The sequence below is a fragment of the Prionailurus viverrinus genome, chromosome D1 (assembly GCF_022837055.1).
Source record: "Prionailurus viverrinus isolate Anna chromosome D1, UM_Priviv_1.0, whole genome shotgun sequence".
Lineage (NCBI taxonomy): Eukaryota > Metazoa > Chordata > Mammalia > Carnivora > Felidae > Prionailurus > Prionailurus viverrinus.
The window spans coordinates 104,682,349-104,699,025 of NC_062570.1; the positions used below are offsets into that span (position 1 = coordinate 104,682,349).

Below are 16,677 nucleotides of genomic sequence, written 5' to 3' on the forward strand. Positions count from 1 at the left end.
TACAATTTGCCTAATTTTTGTATCTTTGATGTTGGCAGACGAACCAGCCTGTCTAAGCCTGTGAGAATTGAACGTAAGGATGTGTGTGACCACCCTCCCTCCTCCAGACGCTGCTTTTACTATCTGACTTCGTTCTTTTCTTACTGGGCAAGTGACTGTTCGACACCCCCCATCCCACGACACTTTCCCACCCATCTCCCTGTACTTCCTGCTTGCATTTCTTGGTCCAACCATATGTTAAGCAATGTCACAGGGCCAGCAGACGGTTACTCCTGCTGCCAGTTTCCTAATCAACGGCAAGCCTTGGGGACACGCAGTGAAAGCAGAGTGGTCCCAGGTGCCCGTGTGGTTGGCACACTCTTCAGTCAGCCAGCACCACATTTTCACCGACTCCTCTAGAGTGTTGCCTCAGGCAAAGGTATGTTAAGCCTGAGTCCAAAGAGGCTGCAGTTTTCCAGAAAGGACACCGTCGCTGTCATTACTGAGCGTCTCCTACTCGGCTTCAGAGGCAAGACGTCTTCCAACGCTTGAAGCCTCCAAGGTAAACCCTACAGATTCGCTCTTCAGAGAAAGCCCCCTTTTTTCTTGTCTCCTGGGTGCCACCCAGGAGAGTCAGTGGGCCGTGAGGATGTCTGCAGAGTGTTCTGGTTGGTTGTCACGTAGAGATTTGGAACTTTCAGCTGCGAGCATGGCTTCCCCTTAGAGTCTGATTGTTCCTCTGGTGTTCAAAATGTTGGACATAATTGTCTAGTTATTTCTTTGGAAAGACATGGGCGTGGACACCATCTACACACACACACACACACACACACACACACCTCTTAGATATATATAATCCAAGTGGCTGCCTCCAAATTCGGCTGCCGGCTGTGGGAATGAGGGATGGTCTGGACACATCTGAAGTAAGGATTTAGTAAATGAGTTTCTGCATGAGCTCAGAGGGACGGTAACGATACTCTGAAAGCCAGATTGCCAGGTTCGGGTCTCCAGCTCCTGAAATTGCTGGCCTTGTGGGTTTTGGCAAATTACTTAAGTCTCCTGGTGTTCCACTTTCTCGCCTGCAAAATGGAAAGTATCATAGCAGCAGTACCTATTTATATGGATGTGTGAGACATATGGTGGTTAAATGGGTAAAGCATTTAGTGCAATGCCTGACACACACTAAAAGCCAGATAGGTGAACTTAATGGGTTCTCAGGAAATCTACACTTCTCCCATTAAAAAAAAAAGCTCAATTGACCACATTATTTTTTTTTTTTAATTTTTTTTTTTCAACGTTTATTTATTTTTGGGACAGCGAGAGACAGAGCATGAACGGGGGAGGGGCAGAGAGAGAGGGAGACACAGAATCGGAAACAGGCTCTAGGCTCTGAGCCATCAGCCCAGGGCCTGACGCAGGGCTCGAACTCACGGACCGCGAGATCGTGACCTGGCTGAAGTCGGACGCTTAACCGACTGCGCCACCCAGGCGCCCCATCAATTGACCACATTATTGAACATAGTTTATTTTGCCTGAAGCATGAAAATTCTCTTTGATATGTATAGTTATTTTATTTTTATTTATTTATTCTTTAATGTTTATTTACCTTTGAGAGAGAGAGAGAGAGAGTGTGAGCAGGGGAGGGGCAGAGAGAGACTGAGACACAGGATCTGAAGCAGGCTCCAGGCTCTGGGCCGTCAGCCCAGAGCACATCATGGGGCTTGAACCCATGAACGATGAGAGCATGGCCTGAGCTGAAGTCAGAGGCTTAACCGACTGAGCCACACAGGCACCCCATTTATAGTTATTTTAAAAAATCAAGAGGTACCTGGGTGGCTGAGTTGGTTCAGCATCTGACTCTTGGTTTCAGCCTAGGTCATGATTTCATGGCTCATGAGTTCAAGCCCCACATTGGGCTTAGCGCAAACAGCACGAGCCTGCTTGGGATTCTCTCCCCCCACCCCTCCCATCTCTGCCCCTCCTCTGTTTGTGCTCTCTCTCTCAAAATAAATAAATAAACAAAATAACAAAATAAAAAAGTCAAATTAAATGATGTGGCTAGAGGGGTGCCTGGGTGGCTCAGTCAATTAAGCATCTGACTCTTGAATTTGGCTCAGGTCATGACCCTGTGGTTTGTGGGTTTGAGCCCTGCATTGGGCTCTGTGTTCTTGGTGTGGAGCCTGTGTGGGATTCTTGCTCTCTCCTCTCTCTCTCTGATTCTCCCCCACTCCAGCTTTCTCTCTCTCTCAAGAAAAATAAATAAATAAACTTAAAAAATAAATGATAGATTTCCTCCTTCCAGAACTAGTCGGGAGTTTCTCTGTATGAGAGGCTCCAATCCTCACAAACATATTTCACTTATCATTCATAAAGCATGGCTACATCAAGCTGGACCAAAAGTTCATTTATTTTATATTATTTTATTTTTTCAACGTTTTTTTTTTTTAATTTTTTAATTTTTGGGACGGAGAGAGAGACAGAGCATGAACGGGGGAGGGGCAGAGAGAGAGGGAGACACAGAATCGGAAACAGGCTCCAGGCTCCGAGCCATCAGCCCAGAGCCTGACGCGGGGCTCCAACTCACAGACCGCGAGATGGTGACCTGGCTGAAGTCGGACGCTTAACCGACTGCGCCACCCAGGCGCCCCCAAAAGTTCATTTACTTATTAAGCATGTATTTGCTGAGTGCGCAGCATGTGACAGACACAGATCTAGGCCCTGGGGTTACCAGGATGGGAAGACATCAGATACAGGTGAACATCCAGTCAGTTGAGGTTCAGACACGTAAGTAGTAGGGAAAGGGAAGCAGAGGGCAGGGCGTCCTGAGGTAATAAAGGGGAGGCTTCCTCCAGACCCGACCAGGACTCAAGATGGCTTCCCTCAGGAAAGCGTGGCATGTGGACTGAGAGTCAGTCTGGAAGAAGAGCAGAAATTTTCTAGGTGGAGCTTGAGGGAAAACGTGTTTCAGGAAGAGAGGAATAATACTGAGAAGGAGAGTTGAAGACTTTTGAGAACTTGATGCTTGGGGGGCATTAAAAGAAATAAAACATGGCTGGACAGAGCTGTGAGATAGGGAGGGGGAGGCGTGAAGCTAGACTAACAGGAAAGCAGGTATCTGATCATGAAGGAGCACCGCTCTCCACATTAATACATTTTAGCGAGGTAGATATCTTATGTAAAATATAGTTGTATTTCCCAGGGCATGTGGTTGGCTGTCAGTGAAGCATGCAACTCTTGATCTTGAGGTTGTGAATCTGGGCCCCATGTTGGGTGTGGAGATCACTTAAAAAAGAATAAAATCTTAAAAAAAATGTATATATATACATATTTCCCAATGGATAAATGTTAAGCCTGAGCTTTGCAAGGTGATGTTCAACATAGATGAGAGAGGGATTTGAGGGAATTAAAAAATTTTTGTTTTACGTTTGTTTATTTTTGAGAGTGAGAGAGACAGAGCACGAGCAGGGGAGGGGCGGAGGGAGAGGAAGACACAGAATCCAAAGCAGGCTCCAGGCTCTGAGTTGTCAGCAAGAGCCTGATGTGGGGCTCGAACTCATGGATCTCGAGATCATGACCTGAGCTGAAGTCAGACGCTTAACTGACTGAGCCACCCAGGTGGCCCTGTTTGGCCATTCTTATTATTATACATCCTGACCAGGATTACATTAGGTATTTATTAAAATAGACTTTGCTGTCAACTTTTTGATATTTCCTCCTTCTTGGATTCCGTGCATAGTATTGAACATGGAAGGTAAGGGTTCCTTGTCATTCTGTATTTATCAGTGTTTAAACAGAGCGTGTACCTAAATGCTAGCATGGAAATCAGTATTGGCAGGACATTTTGATGAGAGGTAAAATAGCAATTTTCAATGTGATAAAGTTAAAGGAGAATGTGTTCTGACTTTCACCTTCTTAGCGCCTTTGTGAATAAATAAGCATGACACATACCCTTTATGATAGAGAACTGGAAAGGTAAACCTTATCCTGAAAGGAAGCAGCATGGATCTAATCTGATAAAAGTGAGTGAAATTATTAGAAAAATAGATCTGCCGTACAATTTGCAACAAAAAGTAGAAATTAAGAAACCATTCTAAACTCAAAGTCAATAGTTTTGGCAGAATTCAGCAGTATATAATGGGTTTGTAGTTAATCTCTCTTTTTTTTTTTTTAAAAAAAAGCTTTTTTAAGCTTATTTATTTATTTTGAGAGAGACAGAGAGCAAGTGGAGTAGGGGTAGAGAGAATCCCAAGCAGGCTCTGCACTGTCAGCACAGAGCCCGATGTGGGGCTTGAACTCATAAACTGTGAGATTGTGACCTGAGCCAAAATCAAGAGTCAGACGCTTAACCGACTGAGCCACCCAGGTGCCCCTGTGGTTAATCTCCTACTGTCCACCTCATCAGTTGTAAAAGCAGAGAAGCATTTTGCAATCACTTTATGTTGGAGAAGCCTGTTATCAGTTATTTTACTAGCAAAAATGGGTTTATTCAGGAAGAGTAGAGAATTGCAATTTAGGACAAACAAGCTAACACAAAATCATATGTGAGTCCAGACAACAAAGAGAAGGAACTGCTCTTTTATAGAGGGAAAGAGGGGAATTAGGAGTTACTGTTACACACAAAAAGTCCCTTGCAGCAGACTGGGACTTGGAAATAGAGTAGCTTTTAGTTGTGACAGCCTCTTGTTGGCTGGGCTGCTCTTCTCTGGGATAGTAAAGTGGTATTGACTTGGAAGATGCCAAGTGCTTCTCTTCCTGTTGGGTCTACAACTGAGGAGGAGGGACAGGGCACGAGAAGCCCCTGTTGTGGCGTTCTGACTCCATCTGAAACAAGTTTCCCTTTATCAGTTTTCCCACTAGGAAGTTATATTGCTCAAGATTGAACACACTGTGTGTGTGTGTATATATATATATATATATATATATATATATATATATTTAATTTAGTTTAGTTTATTTATTTATTCTGAGAGACAGAGAGAGAGAGAGACAGAGAGAGAGAATCCCAAGTCACTGAAAGTGCAGAGCTTGATGTGGGGCTTGAACTCATAAACCATGAGATGGTGATCTGAGCTGAAACCGAGTCAGACATTTAACCAACTGAGCCACTCAGGCGCCCCCAGTGTATATTTTAGCGACACATCTTTTTTGGGTGTAATGATTGAGGTGGTTGTTTGGTGAACCTTATATACAATACTTTGAGTCTTTTTTTTTTTTTTTTTGCCACAAGGCAGAGTATGAGTTAAAGTTAACATTTACCAACTGTCTATTAGGTTAGGGACTTCAGACCTTATCAAAGTTGCCTCTTGCCATGTTAATATGAAATTAAAATTATTTTCATTTTACATTTGTGAACACAGGCTCCCATTACTAGATCACACAACTAATAAGTGGCCAAATTTGGATTTAGATTCGTCTCTTCCACAGTGCTTAAACTCTTTCCGCTGTACCGAACGGTGACCCAGAACGGTATCTTCCATATAGTACTATATAGCATAACGATTAAAAAATGTTCGACCTTAAAGTAGAATGTCCCTAATAGGGGCGCCTGGGTGGCGCAGTCGGTTGAGCGTCCAACTTCAGCCAGGTCACGATCTCGCGGTCTGTGAGTTCGAGCCCCGCGTCGGGCCCTGGGCTGATGGCTCAGAGCCTGGAGCCTGTTTCCGATTCTGTGTCTCCCTCTCTCTCTGCCCCTCCCCCGTTCATGCTCTGTCTCTCTCTATCCCAAAAATAAATAAACGTTGAAAAAAAAAAATTAAAAAAAAAAAAAAAAAAAGAATGTCCCTAATAGAGCTGAACTCAGTTATGAGCTGTGTTAAGTGTGGGTAAGTTATCTGACCTCTCTATGCTTCAATTTTTTCATCTTTAAAATCGGAATAATAGTATCGCAACATAGATTGTTGGGAGGATTAAATATGTTAACACGGTCACAGCAACCAGACAGTACCTGGCATGTAGTAGCAACTCAATAAATTATACTTCTTGTTATTATAGGGAGGTGACCAAAGTCATTTTCCTCAACCAAGAGATCAACTTTCAGTGAAACCACCTGTCTGGTTGTCCAGGATTGATTTGAAGAAAGAGGGGCTATGTAATGTATACATACATATAAAAAATGAGAAAGGAATCACACTTCACTGTTTCAAAGTTATGTGAGGCACTTAGACTTACTACAGTAGTTTGATGGTGTCTACTACTCCAAGACAAAATGAAATTCAACAATGTAAATTGATGCTCCATTTGTGGAGAGTCATTTTGATGTATGGACGGAAATGAACCCTTCTGTTGCACTCAAAAAATTGTAGCTGGTGGGGAAAGGGAAAACATCAAACCTTTGGATTTCTTTTCTGTGATAGCCATCAATAACCCCAGATGGCCTCCCGAGGAGATGAGAATGCAGAACTGGAGGCAGCCTCAGCAGGTGGTACCCCAGCGAGCCAGGTGGAACCAGAGGTGGTGAATAACTCTGTCTACCAGCCCATTAATGGATCACAAAATCACCAGAAGGAGAAGTTACAGGCCCTTGGGGTAGGTCATCTTTAGTTTACAAATTGGTTTAAGACAGAAGAAAATAAATAGCATGTGGAAAACCTTGTCTATCCTCATCAGGAGAGATTTCTGAATTATTCATCACTAAGTCAATAATGTTGCTTCTTTAAGAAAAGACTGGGACCCATTTTAGACCTGGGGAGTAGGAACTGTCCTGTCAGCATTGGAGAATGGACTCCAGTCTGACCACCACCTCGGGAGGCTGAGTTCTTATGAATGCCTTCCATATTTTAGATCTAAAAATTGGATTGACGAAAGCTTGGATGAACTGCTGTTTAATGTCTGAGTGCCTTCATCATACTATGCCCCCAAGGTGTGCTAGGAAGATATTTGACCCCGTCTGTGTTGCCAGCCATATTGCCTCTACTTTTCTACCACTGTCTGGAAGGAGTTTGTGAGAATGGACAGGAGGAGGGAGAGACGTGGTGATGAAGGGCTGCCATTGGGATCGGTGGGAATGGCATAGAACAAAAACCTCCCAGAATAAGGCCTTGCCCAGTTAAGCTTGACATTGTCATCATTTCCAGCAATGATATCTCCTTTCTGAAGAAAATTCAAATGGTCTCTTCTCCATGGACACTAGTACATGACCATTATGCTTTTTTTTTTTCTTTTTTCCTTCTTATAGGCCGTCCAGATCATGAATGGAGCAACAATTCTGGCTCTGGGTGTTTTTCTAGGTTCCTTACAAAGCATATTTCGTGCCTTCCGCCCGTTTTTCTTGGTCTTCTACACAGGCTACCCACTATGGGGTGCTGTTTTTGTGCGTATTCATGTTCCCCTGACCATAGATCGTTTCTTAGATACCACTGCTAGAAATGTGTTAGATTATTAAAGTGTTGTTTTTAGGTTATTTGGAGATTGCATGCTGTGGGTTTGATTTGTAATTCCTTACACAACTTTTAAAAACAAAGTGCCTGGGGCGCCTGGGTGGCGCAGTCGGTTGGGCGTCCGACTTCAGCCAGGTCACGATCTCGCGGTCCGTGAGTTCGAGCCCCGCGTCAGGCTCTGGGCTGATGGCTCGGAGCCTGGAGCCTGTTTCCGATTCTGTGTCTCCCTCTCTCTCTGCCCCTCCCCCGTTCATGCTCTGTCTCTCTCTGTCCCAAAAATGAATAAACGTTGAAAAAAAAAAATTAAAAAAAAAAAAACCAAAAAAACAAAGTGCCTTCCTGAGTAAGAGAAATCACATTTGCTGAGTACAAATTAAGTCTCAAACATTAACTTGATGTATTCATGCATTAAATCCAGCTATTACATTTATGGATGCTAAGAAAATCAAATGAAAAATGAGTATTGGTGAATTGTCTTGTGCAGTCAAGAGAGTCCTGGTTTGGGAGATAAGAGATTTGCCTGCTGATTACAGTCTGGAAATCAGAAGACTGATTTCCCCTATTTGAGTCAAAACGGAATCAATAAAATAGGCTTTGGTTCTAGGTGGTTTTAAAATTTATTTGAATAAATAAATTTGTTATTTGATTATCAACTACCTGATGTTTTCTTTTTATTTTTTTTTTTTAATTTTTTTTTCAACGTTTATTTATTTTTGGGACAGCGAGAGACAGAGCATGAACGGGGGAGGGGCAGAGAGAGAGGGAGACACAGAATCGGAAACAGGCTCCAGGCTCTGAGCCATCAGCCCAGGGCCCGACGCGGGGCTCGAACTCACAGACCGCGAGATCGTGACCTGGCTGAAGTCGGACGCTTAACCGACTGCGCCACCCAGGCGCCCCTGTTTTCTTTTTAAAAAGATAATTAGTTGGAACTATTTGCTATTCAGACACTAATTTTTTTTTTTTTCTTGTCTATTCTGGTGTTAGACCTTTGAGAATTTATAAGTGTTTGGTCTCAGACTACCATGAAATCCAAGATGGGCAAGTTTAGTTGAAAATAGTAAATGGAACGTGTAATTGGCAAATGAAGAAGATATAAATTTATAGCAAATCTGGGGCTCTAATTTATTCATGAGTTTAGTTTTTCAGAATCATCGACCTTCAGATCTTCTTTAAAACAAAACTGCTCATAATTTGTCAACAATCTCATATGCTGACAAAAGATGACATTCAGTTTCTGGATGCAGTATAAAACACGTAATTTGGATTTAACATTTCTGAAATTTTTAGATAGTTCCTACTATCATTTTGATGAAATACTTGGAGTCTGAATTTTTCTAGAAAACCTGAAGTACACATTTTCTCTGCATAATGAATCCTGACTATCTAAATGGAAAACTTCCATATTGTAGAACAGAGGATGGTGAAGTGTTTCAGTTATTCCATCAGGAAAGAGTTTTCTTTTCTCAGAAAGCTGGGGTCAGTATGTTGGAAAAATGTGGTCAGGAAGCCAGAGCTCATTCTTTGAAAGCATCCTCAGCATGAAGGTTCAAATCTGACCATTGGATTCCCATCACTGGAAGCTTTGCCCCAGCTCTATCGCTGATGGAGTAAAGTCTAAGATCCACGACATTATCTGGTCTTACCTGCAACTACACCCCTGTCTCCCTCCCCTTCCCTCTGTATATGGGCCCTGCTGTTTATTGACCATGTGATTCCTTCTATGAACCAATCTTCCTCTTACCCATCCTTATTGACCTTTGAGAAAAATATCTAAGTTCTTACCCTTTAGTTTCTTCAGTAAGATAGTAGAAATAACATGGGGGCCCTCTTTTGGGGCCATTTTTAAATGGGGAAAAAATACATAAAAACCTTAGCTATTGTTAATAATACAAGTGCTTTAGGTGGGCCGGGCCAATTTCCAAGACATCATCATGTATCATTTCATTCCATCCCCATATAGCTATAAGGTCAGTAATATTAACATGGGGATATGCACATCTCTATTTTACAGAAAAAGAAAGTAGGCAAAAACTGAGCCTAGGTGACTGAATGAATACAAGCTGAAGATAGGGTCAGGGTGCATATGCTCTCGACCATAAAGCTCTAGTGACCCTGAACTTTCTCGTGATAACCATCTTGTTATTTGACGTGGAATCCGAAGCCTGTTCCTTTGTGTTCAGGCAGAATATTCGAGAATTGAATCTATGGAGCCAGCTCTTGCTCTCCATGATTTTGGCAACTTTGCCCTCAAACCATAGGCATGACTTGGCAAATTGTTTTAAGAATTTGTGGGGTATAAAACAGCTTGAAATTTTGAGAAAGCCATCAACTTGTAGAGAATTCACTTTATAAAATTAGAGTCATGAAAATAATAGCTTATCAAAATAATCACTTAAAATGAGTGGGTATAGCAATGTAGACAGACTTGCTGAAGTTCTTTCAGAACATCTAATCCAATAAATCAAACCCTCATCTGAAGCTTGAGTCAGAATATGAGAATGACGTTATATATGCATGTGTATGTAAATAAATATTATTTACATTTAATATAAGTATAAGCATAAAGATAATTATATCACATTACATATATGTCTTTATCTTATGTTTTTAAAGTATGCACGCTCATATAATGTATAAAAACAGATGTAATAAAATATCACATGTCTGCTCAAAATTTTAACTAATTAAAATTTTTATTCATACAAAATGATGAGCAACATCGAGTATAATTCTCTGTGATAGAGTGTGAATTTTAGAAAGAAATTTTATGCAACCATTGCTAGATATCTACTAATTGACGGAGGACAAAATGAAAATGGTTGAGACTTAATGTTCTCTTATCTGTTTCATTTCCTGTGTTTAAACAGTTTATTGTTTCAGGATCCTTGTCTGTTGCAGCTGGGAGAAAGCCCACAAAAAAGTTGGTAAGTGGCAGTTCTTCCTGTATTCCTATGATTGTGGAACTAGAAATAAGTTACCCATTAATAACAAGAGAGAGAGGTTGGTGAATTCAACTGAGAGACTGAGTCTTGTGTAATGCACAAGAAAATTCTCTTAAGGCATTCAGATGGTAAATTATCAGAAAATCATGGAGATTGTGAATGATTCCTGGGATGGTTACTTTGAATATTTGATGAATCTGAAGCTCAGAAAAAGGCTTCTTGATTTTTGTGTGTTGTGAAACTTGACTAATTCTAACTACTTTGAGTGTACCCTTTCCCACCACTAAGTCCACACCCAAAAGCCAAAAGTTCTATTCCTTTAGTGATTCCTTATACACTTCATAAGTCCCTGTTATGTGTTCTCACTAAATCATCTCTCTGCCAGCTACACGCCTTTCCTAGCTCATTCACTCTGCCTTCTCCATGGATGGCCACCTTGAACACCAATCCCTTTTCTTTTACCTTTATTCTCTGTTGATGACCTTGCTCCCTATTCTGAGAAACCCAAGCCCTTAGAAAAGAACATTCAGATGCCCTCTCTAACATCCACTTCACAGAACAGGTCTGAACCGATTCGTTTTTTATTCTAACTTCTTACCGTAGGTGACTCTGATTTTCTTCAAAGCTGTCATCCCTATTTGAATACTAGATTCTGTTCCTTTTTTTCCCACCTGAGTGCATCACTCCAAATGTCTTTCTGCTAGATTTTTTCAATCAGCCTATCAGCATCCAGTTACTAATCTAAGCAGAAAAAAAATACCTTGACCTTATTTTCTCCTGATAGCTACGGGCACAATTTGCTTTTCCTTCTGTAGTTAAACTCCTCAAAGGAATTGTCTACACTCTGTCTCCAGTTCCAATCTACTCAGTAAGGGCTTTATTTTCCAATAAAGCTTTATTTTCTTCCCTACCTATCGAGTAAGAACTTCCAATCTACCCAGGAAGGGCATTGTTTTATAATAAGGCTTTATTTTCTTCCCTGTTACATCTTTGTAAACACTCTCCTTAAGATCACTACTGATTTCTCTGTTGGCAAGGCAGAGATCAATTCCCGGTCCTCATCTAACTTGATTCATGGGCAGCATTTAGTACGCAGTGGATCACTCATTCCTCCTTCCAATGATTTCTTCATTTAGCTTCTAGATCACTTCCATTAGCTGGTTTCCTCTTGTCTTTTCAGTGTCCCCTTCTCAATCTCCTTTCCTTTGCTTCTCTCTGACCTTCAAAAGTTGGGGTGCCCCAGAACTCAATTCCTTGTTACCTGCCCTACTCACTCCTTTGGTGACCTCATCCATGCTCCTGGCTTCAAGTGACATTGCGTGCCCACAACCCTGAAATAAACACTTCCAGCCTAGATCTCCCTCTGGGCAACAGGCCGGTGGATCTCATTGCTTCCACTTAAGAGTTCTAAAATCTCCCAAACTCTATCCTAATCTTCCTCCTCCAACCTTCTCCCTCCATTTCCTCCCCATATCAGCTGATGGGCACTCCCTCCTTCCAGATTCCCAGGCCCAAACCCTGAGGATTATCCCTGACTTCTCTTTCTTTGACAATCTTGAATCCAATTGATTCACACATCCTGTTGGCCCTATGTTCAAGCTAAATCTGACTTTGACTGTTTCTCATCCAGTCAGACACCATCTTTCTTAAGCGGGTTCCTTGCTTCTACCGCTGGCCCTGTCTACACTAGTCCTGCTTGAGACCTCAGTGCTCCCATTAATCTAACTGCATTGCCCCTTTGCTCAAAATCCTCCAGGGACTCTATTTTCCTCAGAGTAAGAACCAAAGTTCTTCTTAAGACCCGCAGGTCTTAGATGGGGGTTTAAATGAATTGCTACCAAAGGAAGGAAGCTTGTGCTTCCTATATTAATTGAAAATTCCTGTTCTTTTTTTAGGTGGAACACAATTTTGGAATGAATATTGCCAGCACTACCATTGCTCTAGTTGGGTTTGTTATGGTCTCGATCAATTTAGCAGTTAATAAGTATTCTCTCAAGGAATGTCCGTCTTCACAGTCACTGGACTTATGCATTTGCATGGACGTCTTATCAAACGTATGTTTTCAAAAATTATGTTTAATTATAAAATATTCCAAATGATCTCAAATGTACAGAAGAATATCATATCGGGTATCATGCTACCTTGATTTGAATCTGGGCTTTGCCACTTATTAGCTCTACAATGAAGGGCAAATTAGATAGTGTTTCAATGTGCTCATCTTTTTTTTTTTTATTATTATTAGTTTTTGAGAGAGAGAGAGAGAGAGAGACAGAGTATGAGTAGGGGAGGAGCAGAGAGAGAGGGAGACACAGAATGTGAAGCAGGGTCCAGGCTCTGAGCTGTCAGCACAGAGCCGGATGCGGAGCTTGAACCCACAAACTGTGAGATCGTGACCCGAGCTGAAGTCGGATGCCTAACAGACCGAGCCACCCAGGCGCCCCAATTTGCTCATCTTTGATATGAGGATGGTAATAGTATCAATCTCACAGGGTTGATGTAAGGGTTAAACAAGTTCATATTTGATGAGCAATTAAAACAGTGCACATTGGGACGCCTGGGTGGCTCAGTTGGTTGAGCGTCCGACTTCGGCTCAGGTCATGGTCTCGCGGTCCATGAGTTCGAGCCCCACATCGGGCTCTGTGCTGACAGCTCAGAGCCTGGAGCCTGCTTCGGATTCTGTGTCTCCTTCTCTCTCTGCCCCTCCCCTGCTCACACTCTGTCTCTCTCTCTCAAAAATAAGTAAACATTAAAAAAAAAAAAAAAACCAGTGCACATGGTGTTATAATATTAGTATTTATTGCTGCTGCTACTATTACACTCCCCAGAGAGATTAAATGAAATTTTTTAAATTTCATATCTTACTTAATAAAACTGACTTGGGAGATTTACAGTGTTCTCTGTGACCTGGGATTTTTGAATCATGAGTCACTGAAGTTTGGAATGTGGTACTTCACGTTGGAATTTTGGGGGTATATTATTTTTAATTTTTTTTTCAACATTTATTTATTTTTGGGACAGAGAGAGACAGAGCATGAACGGGGGAGGGGCAGAGAGAGAGGGAGACACAGAATCAGAAACAGGCTCCAGGCTCTGAGCCATCAGCCCAGAGCCCGACGCGGGGCTCGAACTCACAGACCGCGAGATCGTGACCTGGCTGAAGTCGGACGCTTAACCGACTGCGCCACCCAGGCGCCCTGGTATATTATTTTTAAAGGGAAGCTCCCTAAGAAACTTTTCAAATGATGTTGTTGTTTGCGTTAGATATTCTCCCTCTTCTGAGGTCAATTTAGAATTAAGGTTTTCCTTTAAATTTGCCTTTTTTCTCCGTGATGACCTATTTGATGACCTATTTTTACTGCCTGACTCCCAGTCCTCCTGTTTGCTGGCAAAGAAGTTTGTGCCTCATTTTTTTTCTTTCTGAAATGTATTGTTAATTATCTAAGTTTATATTTCTATGGGTCTGGGTTTTTTTTTGTTGTTGTTGTTGTTGTTGTTTTCAGGTGGGTTTTGTAGTATTTTCCTTCTGGAGCAATCTTGTGTTTGCTTCTCCTTCGAGGTGCCTCAGTGATAATAGCAGGATCGCTAGTCTAGTAATTTTGTGTTTAATATTTCAGTTTAGTGTTTAGTTTCTAGGGATGGCATAGACACATAAACCTTCTAATAAAATCCCATTAATGAAATGGTGGGGGGTCATTTTTGTCCATTGTTCTGAACTACCTACTCATTTCTTTAGTTGGCTATGACTCACATTCCTAGACGTTAGCAAGAATATCAGAATTTTGCCTTTACAGCCTCTTCAGCTGTGACCACTTCACGTGGTTGATAAAAAATGCAATGTATCTCTCTCTCCAGGTAAATTTTTTCCATTTATCTATTTATTATTTACTTATTTAAAAAAATTTTTTTTAACGTTTATTTATTTTTGAGACACAGAGAGACAGAGCATGAACAGGGGAGGGGCAGAGAGAGAGGGAGACACAGAATCTGAAACAGGCTCCGGGCTCCGAGCTGTCAGCACAGAGCCCGATGTGGGGCTCGAACCCACAGACCACGAGATCATGACCTGGGCTGAAGTCAGACGCTCAACCGACTGAGCCACCCAGGTGCCCCATTATTTACTTATTTTTAAAGTTTATTTATTTATTTTGAGAGAGAGAGAGAGGGGGTACACAGGGGAGAGGCAGAGAGAGAGAGGGAGAGAGAGAATCCCAACCAGGGCAATGCTGTCAGCAGAGAGTCCAACATGGGGCTTGATCCCACGAACCGTGAGATCATGACCTGAGCCAAAATCAAGAGTCAGACACTTAACCAACTGAGCCCCCCAGGCCCCAGTTTCTATGTTTTTAGGTTGATGAGGTGTCTCTTAAAGAATGTTGGTGTGTGCCTGTGTCTTAAACCTAATCTATGGTTCACTTTGTTCTGTTTTAATGGAGGGAGATGTTATATTTGGTTTCTTGATGACATGTTTTCCCTCTGAATGTTTGTACTATGTGTCATATGAGGGATCATATCTCCTAGGGCATCATGTCTCTAATGCTCATCCTTACCTTGCTGGAATTATGCATCAGCATCTCTGTTTCAGCCATGTGGTGTGCAGAAAACGCATGTAATTCCAGAGAGGTGAGTTTGTTTCCATGACTAATAATTCACATGGTCTGCTAAGGTTTAAGGTTCTCTCCGACTTCCAGAGTTGAAAAGATATACTTTTTTGTAGTAAAGATTTGTGGGGTTCCTGGAGTTAGACATGGTAGGAAAGTGAGGGATGGAATGAAGGCTGGAAAAGGATTCTGATGTGAAAATCTAACCGGAAACAATATATTTAAAATAATATTCAATACATTTATAACATCACAGTATGATCTTATAGTAATATAATTAGTGTGATAATAAATGACAATATCAATAAAAATACAGTTACTACAATATAATAATATAATAATAATATTTAACATATTTTTATACAGATATAATTAAGTTCAATAATTTCCATGTAACCTGTCAGTTTCTAACTGTATACCCAGGAAAAACCATGAATTCTTTCTAGATTTTAGGTAACTCACCTATAAGATGAAAACATTTTCATTGTCTTCTGACATTTGTTGTGAGGACTATGTATATAAAACTTTAGCATAGTAGTAATCAGTGAACACATATTATTGACGATAATCATGATGATTAAGGAAGGGATGGAAGGAGAGGGAGATGATGATCCTTTTCTTGGAGACTGATGTTTTATTTTCCAGGCGATTTCCTCACCTGGTAATTCTGTGTAAGCAGAAATGCCTCCTGATGAAACTAAATCTGAGAGCAAGGAAGTTCAACCTCAACTCTCCAATGAGTCAGAGCTTCATCAAAGACCTCAGGAAGACAGGAGCCTCCTCTCTTTACGGCACGAAGCATGAGAAACTTGAATATCTGACTCAACTTTTTTGTTTTTGTAAATTCTGTGCTCACCACTCCAAAGTTGTTCCCATAATCGGTGCTCTTTCTTCTTACCCACCTACTCCATTGCCTTACAAGGTTTAAAGGAAGCAGGCAGAATAATTCCCGTTTTATGAATTCTCTCTAAATCCAACTCCGAACCACCCATTGAGAAGGAAAACGAGTCAGATGTTTTTTGCATTGCAGAAAAATGCTTCTTGACTTTAGCTGACGTCAGCATTGTAAAACCTCAAATAAAAAATCATCATTATCATCGTTAAGATCATTTTTTCTCACATTTGAGGGGGGTAGGGTCATGTCTCAGAGGTTTTATTTCGGTCAGCTTCTGAGATTCCCACAAGCCCTGACACGTAAGCGATGGTGTCGATCGGGGACTTTGAGAGCAATATCAATCAACATTTGTTCTTCAAAGGATGGCGAGAAACTGTAAAACGGAGAAGTAAGGAATAAGGGCTTTAGATCCTTACAGATCTGGGTTTAAATTGTGATACCGTCACTTGTTACCTGTGTGAAGTTGAGCAAGTTGCTTAAGCTCCCTGACCTGTTTTTCCTCATCCATAAAATAGGTGTAATATCAATGGACTACCTCATCAGTTGTTATAAGGCTTCAGCCCTTGTAAGTGGTACGTAGAACCACAAGTACTAAGTGGCCGTTGTTGGTGCCGCCACTGCTGTTAAGGCTGGGGTGGGACGGTGGTCAGATGTGCAGGGAGGATGGCAGAAACCCTCACTTCCATTGTGGCTCCTCCCATCCCCCTGGTGACATCAATGGCTGTCTTTTTAAGGTGGCAGTTTGATGTTAAGTCTCCTCCAGATATATCTGGTTCCCGATTTATCTTCTGCTGAAGTGCTTATGTTTCAGATTTAGAAGTTAATTCCCCTCTCTTGATACTGAGCTGAGTCATTCATAATGTCCGTAGGTTCATACCCATAGG

At 41.5% G+C, this 16,677-nt stretch overlaps 1 protein-coding gene across 2 annotated transcripts; it reads left to right on the plus strand.

The window, feature by feature from the left end:
* The first annotated feature begins 289 nt into the window (after window positions 1-289).
* Window positions 290-16,002, plus strand: LOC125146975 (membrane-spanning 4-domains subfamily A member 3-like). 2 transcript variants are annotated; one of them, XM_047823915.1, is made up of 7 exons: window positions 291-541; window positions 6,333-6,504; window positions 7,154-7,288; window positions 10,226-10,282; window positions 12,196-12,354; window positions 14,819-14,920; window positions 15,544-16,002. In XM_047823915.1, exons 2-7 carry the CDS (start codon window positions 6,349-6,351, stop codon window positions 15,571-15,573), a joined length of 639 nt encoding a protein of 212 aa, XP_047679871.1. In that variant the 5' UTR covers window positions 291-541; window positions 6,333-6,348; the 3' UTR covers window positions 15,574-16,002. The 2 variants fall into 2 exon arrangements, with proteins under 2 accessions (XP_047679872.1, XP_047679871.1); XM_047823916.1 differs by lacking the exon at window positions 7,154-7,288 and having other exon boundaries at window positions 290-541.
* The last annotated feature ends 675 nt before the right edge of the window (window positions 16,003-16,677 follow it).

Excerpts from the sequence above, each read along its gene's own strand:
- LOC125146975 (XM_047823915.1), top strand. The coding sequence starts at position 6,349 with ATGGCCTCCCGAGGAGATGAGAATGCAGAACTGGAGGCAGCCTCAGCA. Across the intron at positions 6,505-7,153 it reads AGAAGTTACAGGCCCTTGGG|GCCGTCCAGATCATGAATGG; the intron begins GTAGGTCATCTT and ends TCCTTCTTATAG. Across the intron at positions 12,355-14,818 it reads GCATGGACGTCTTATCAAAC|GGCATCATGTCTCTAATGCT; the intron begins GTATGTTTTCAA and ends CATATCTCCTAG.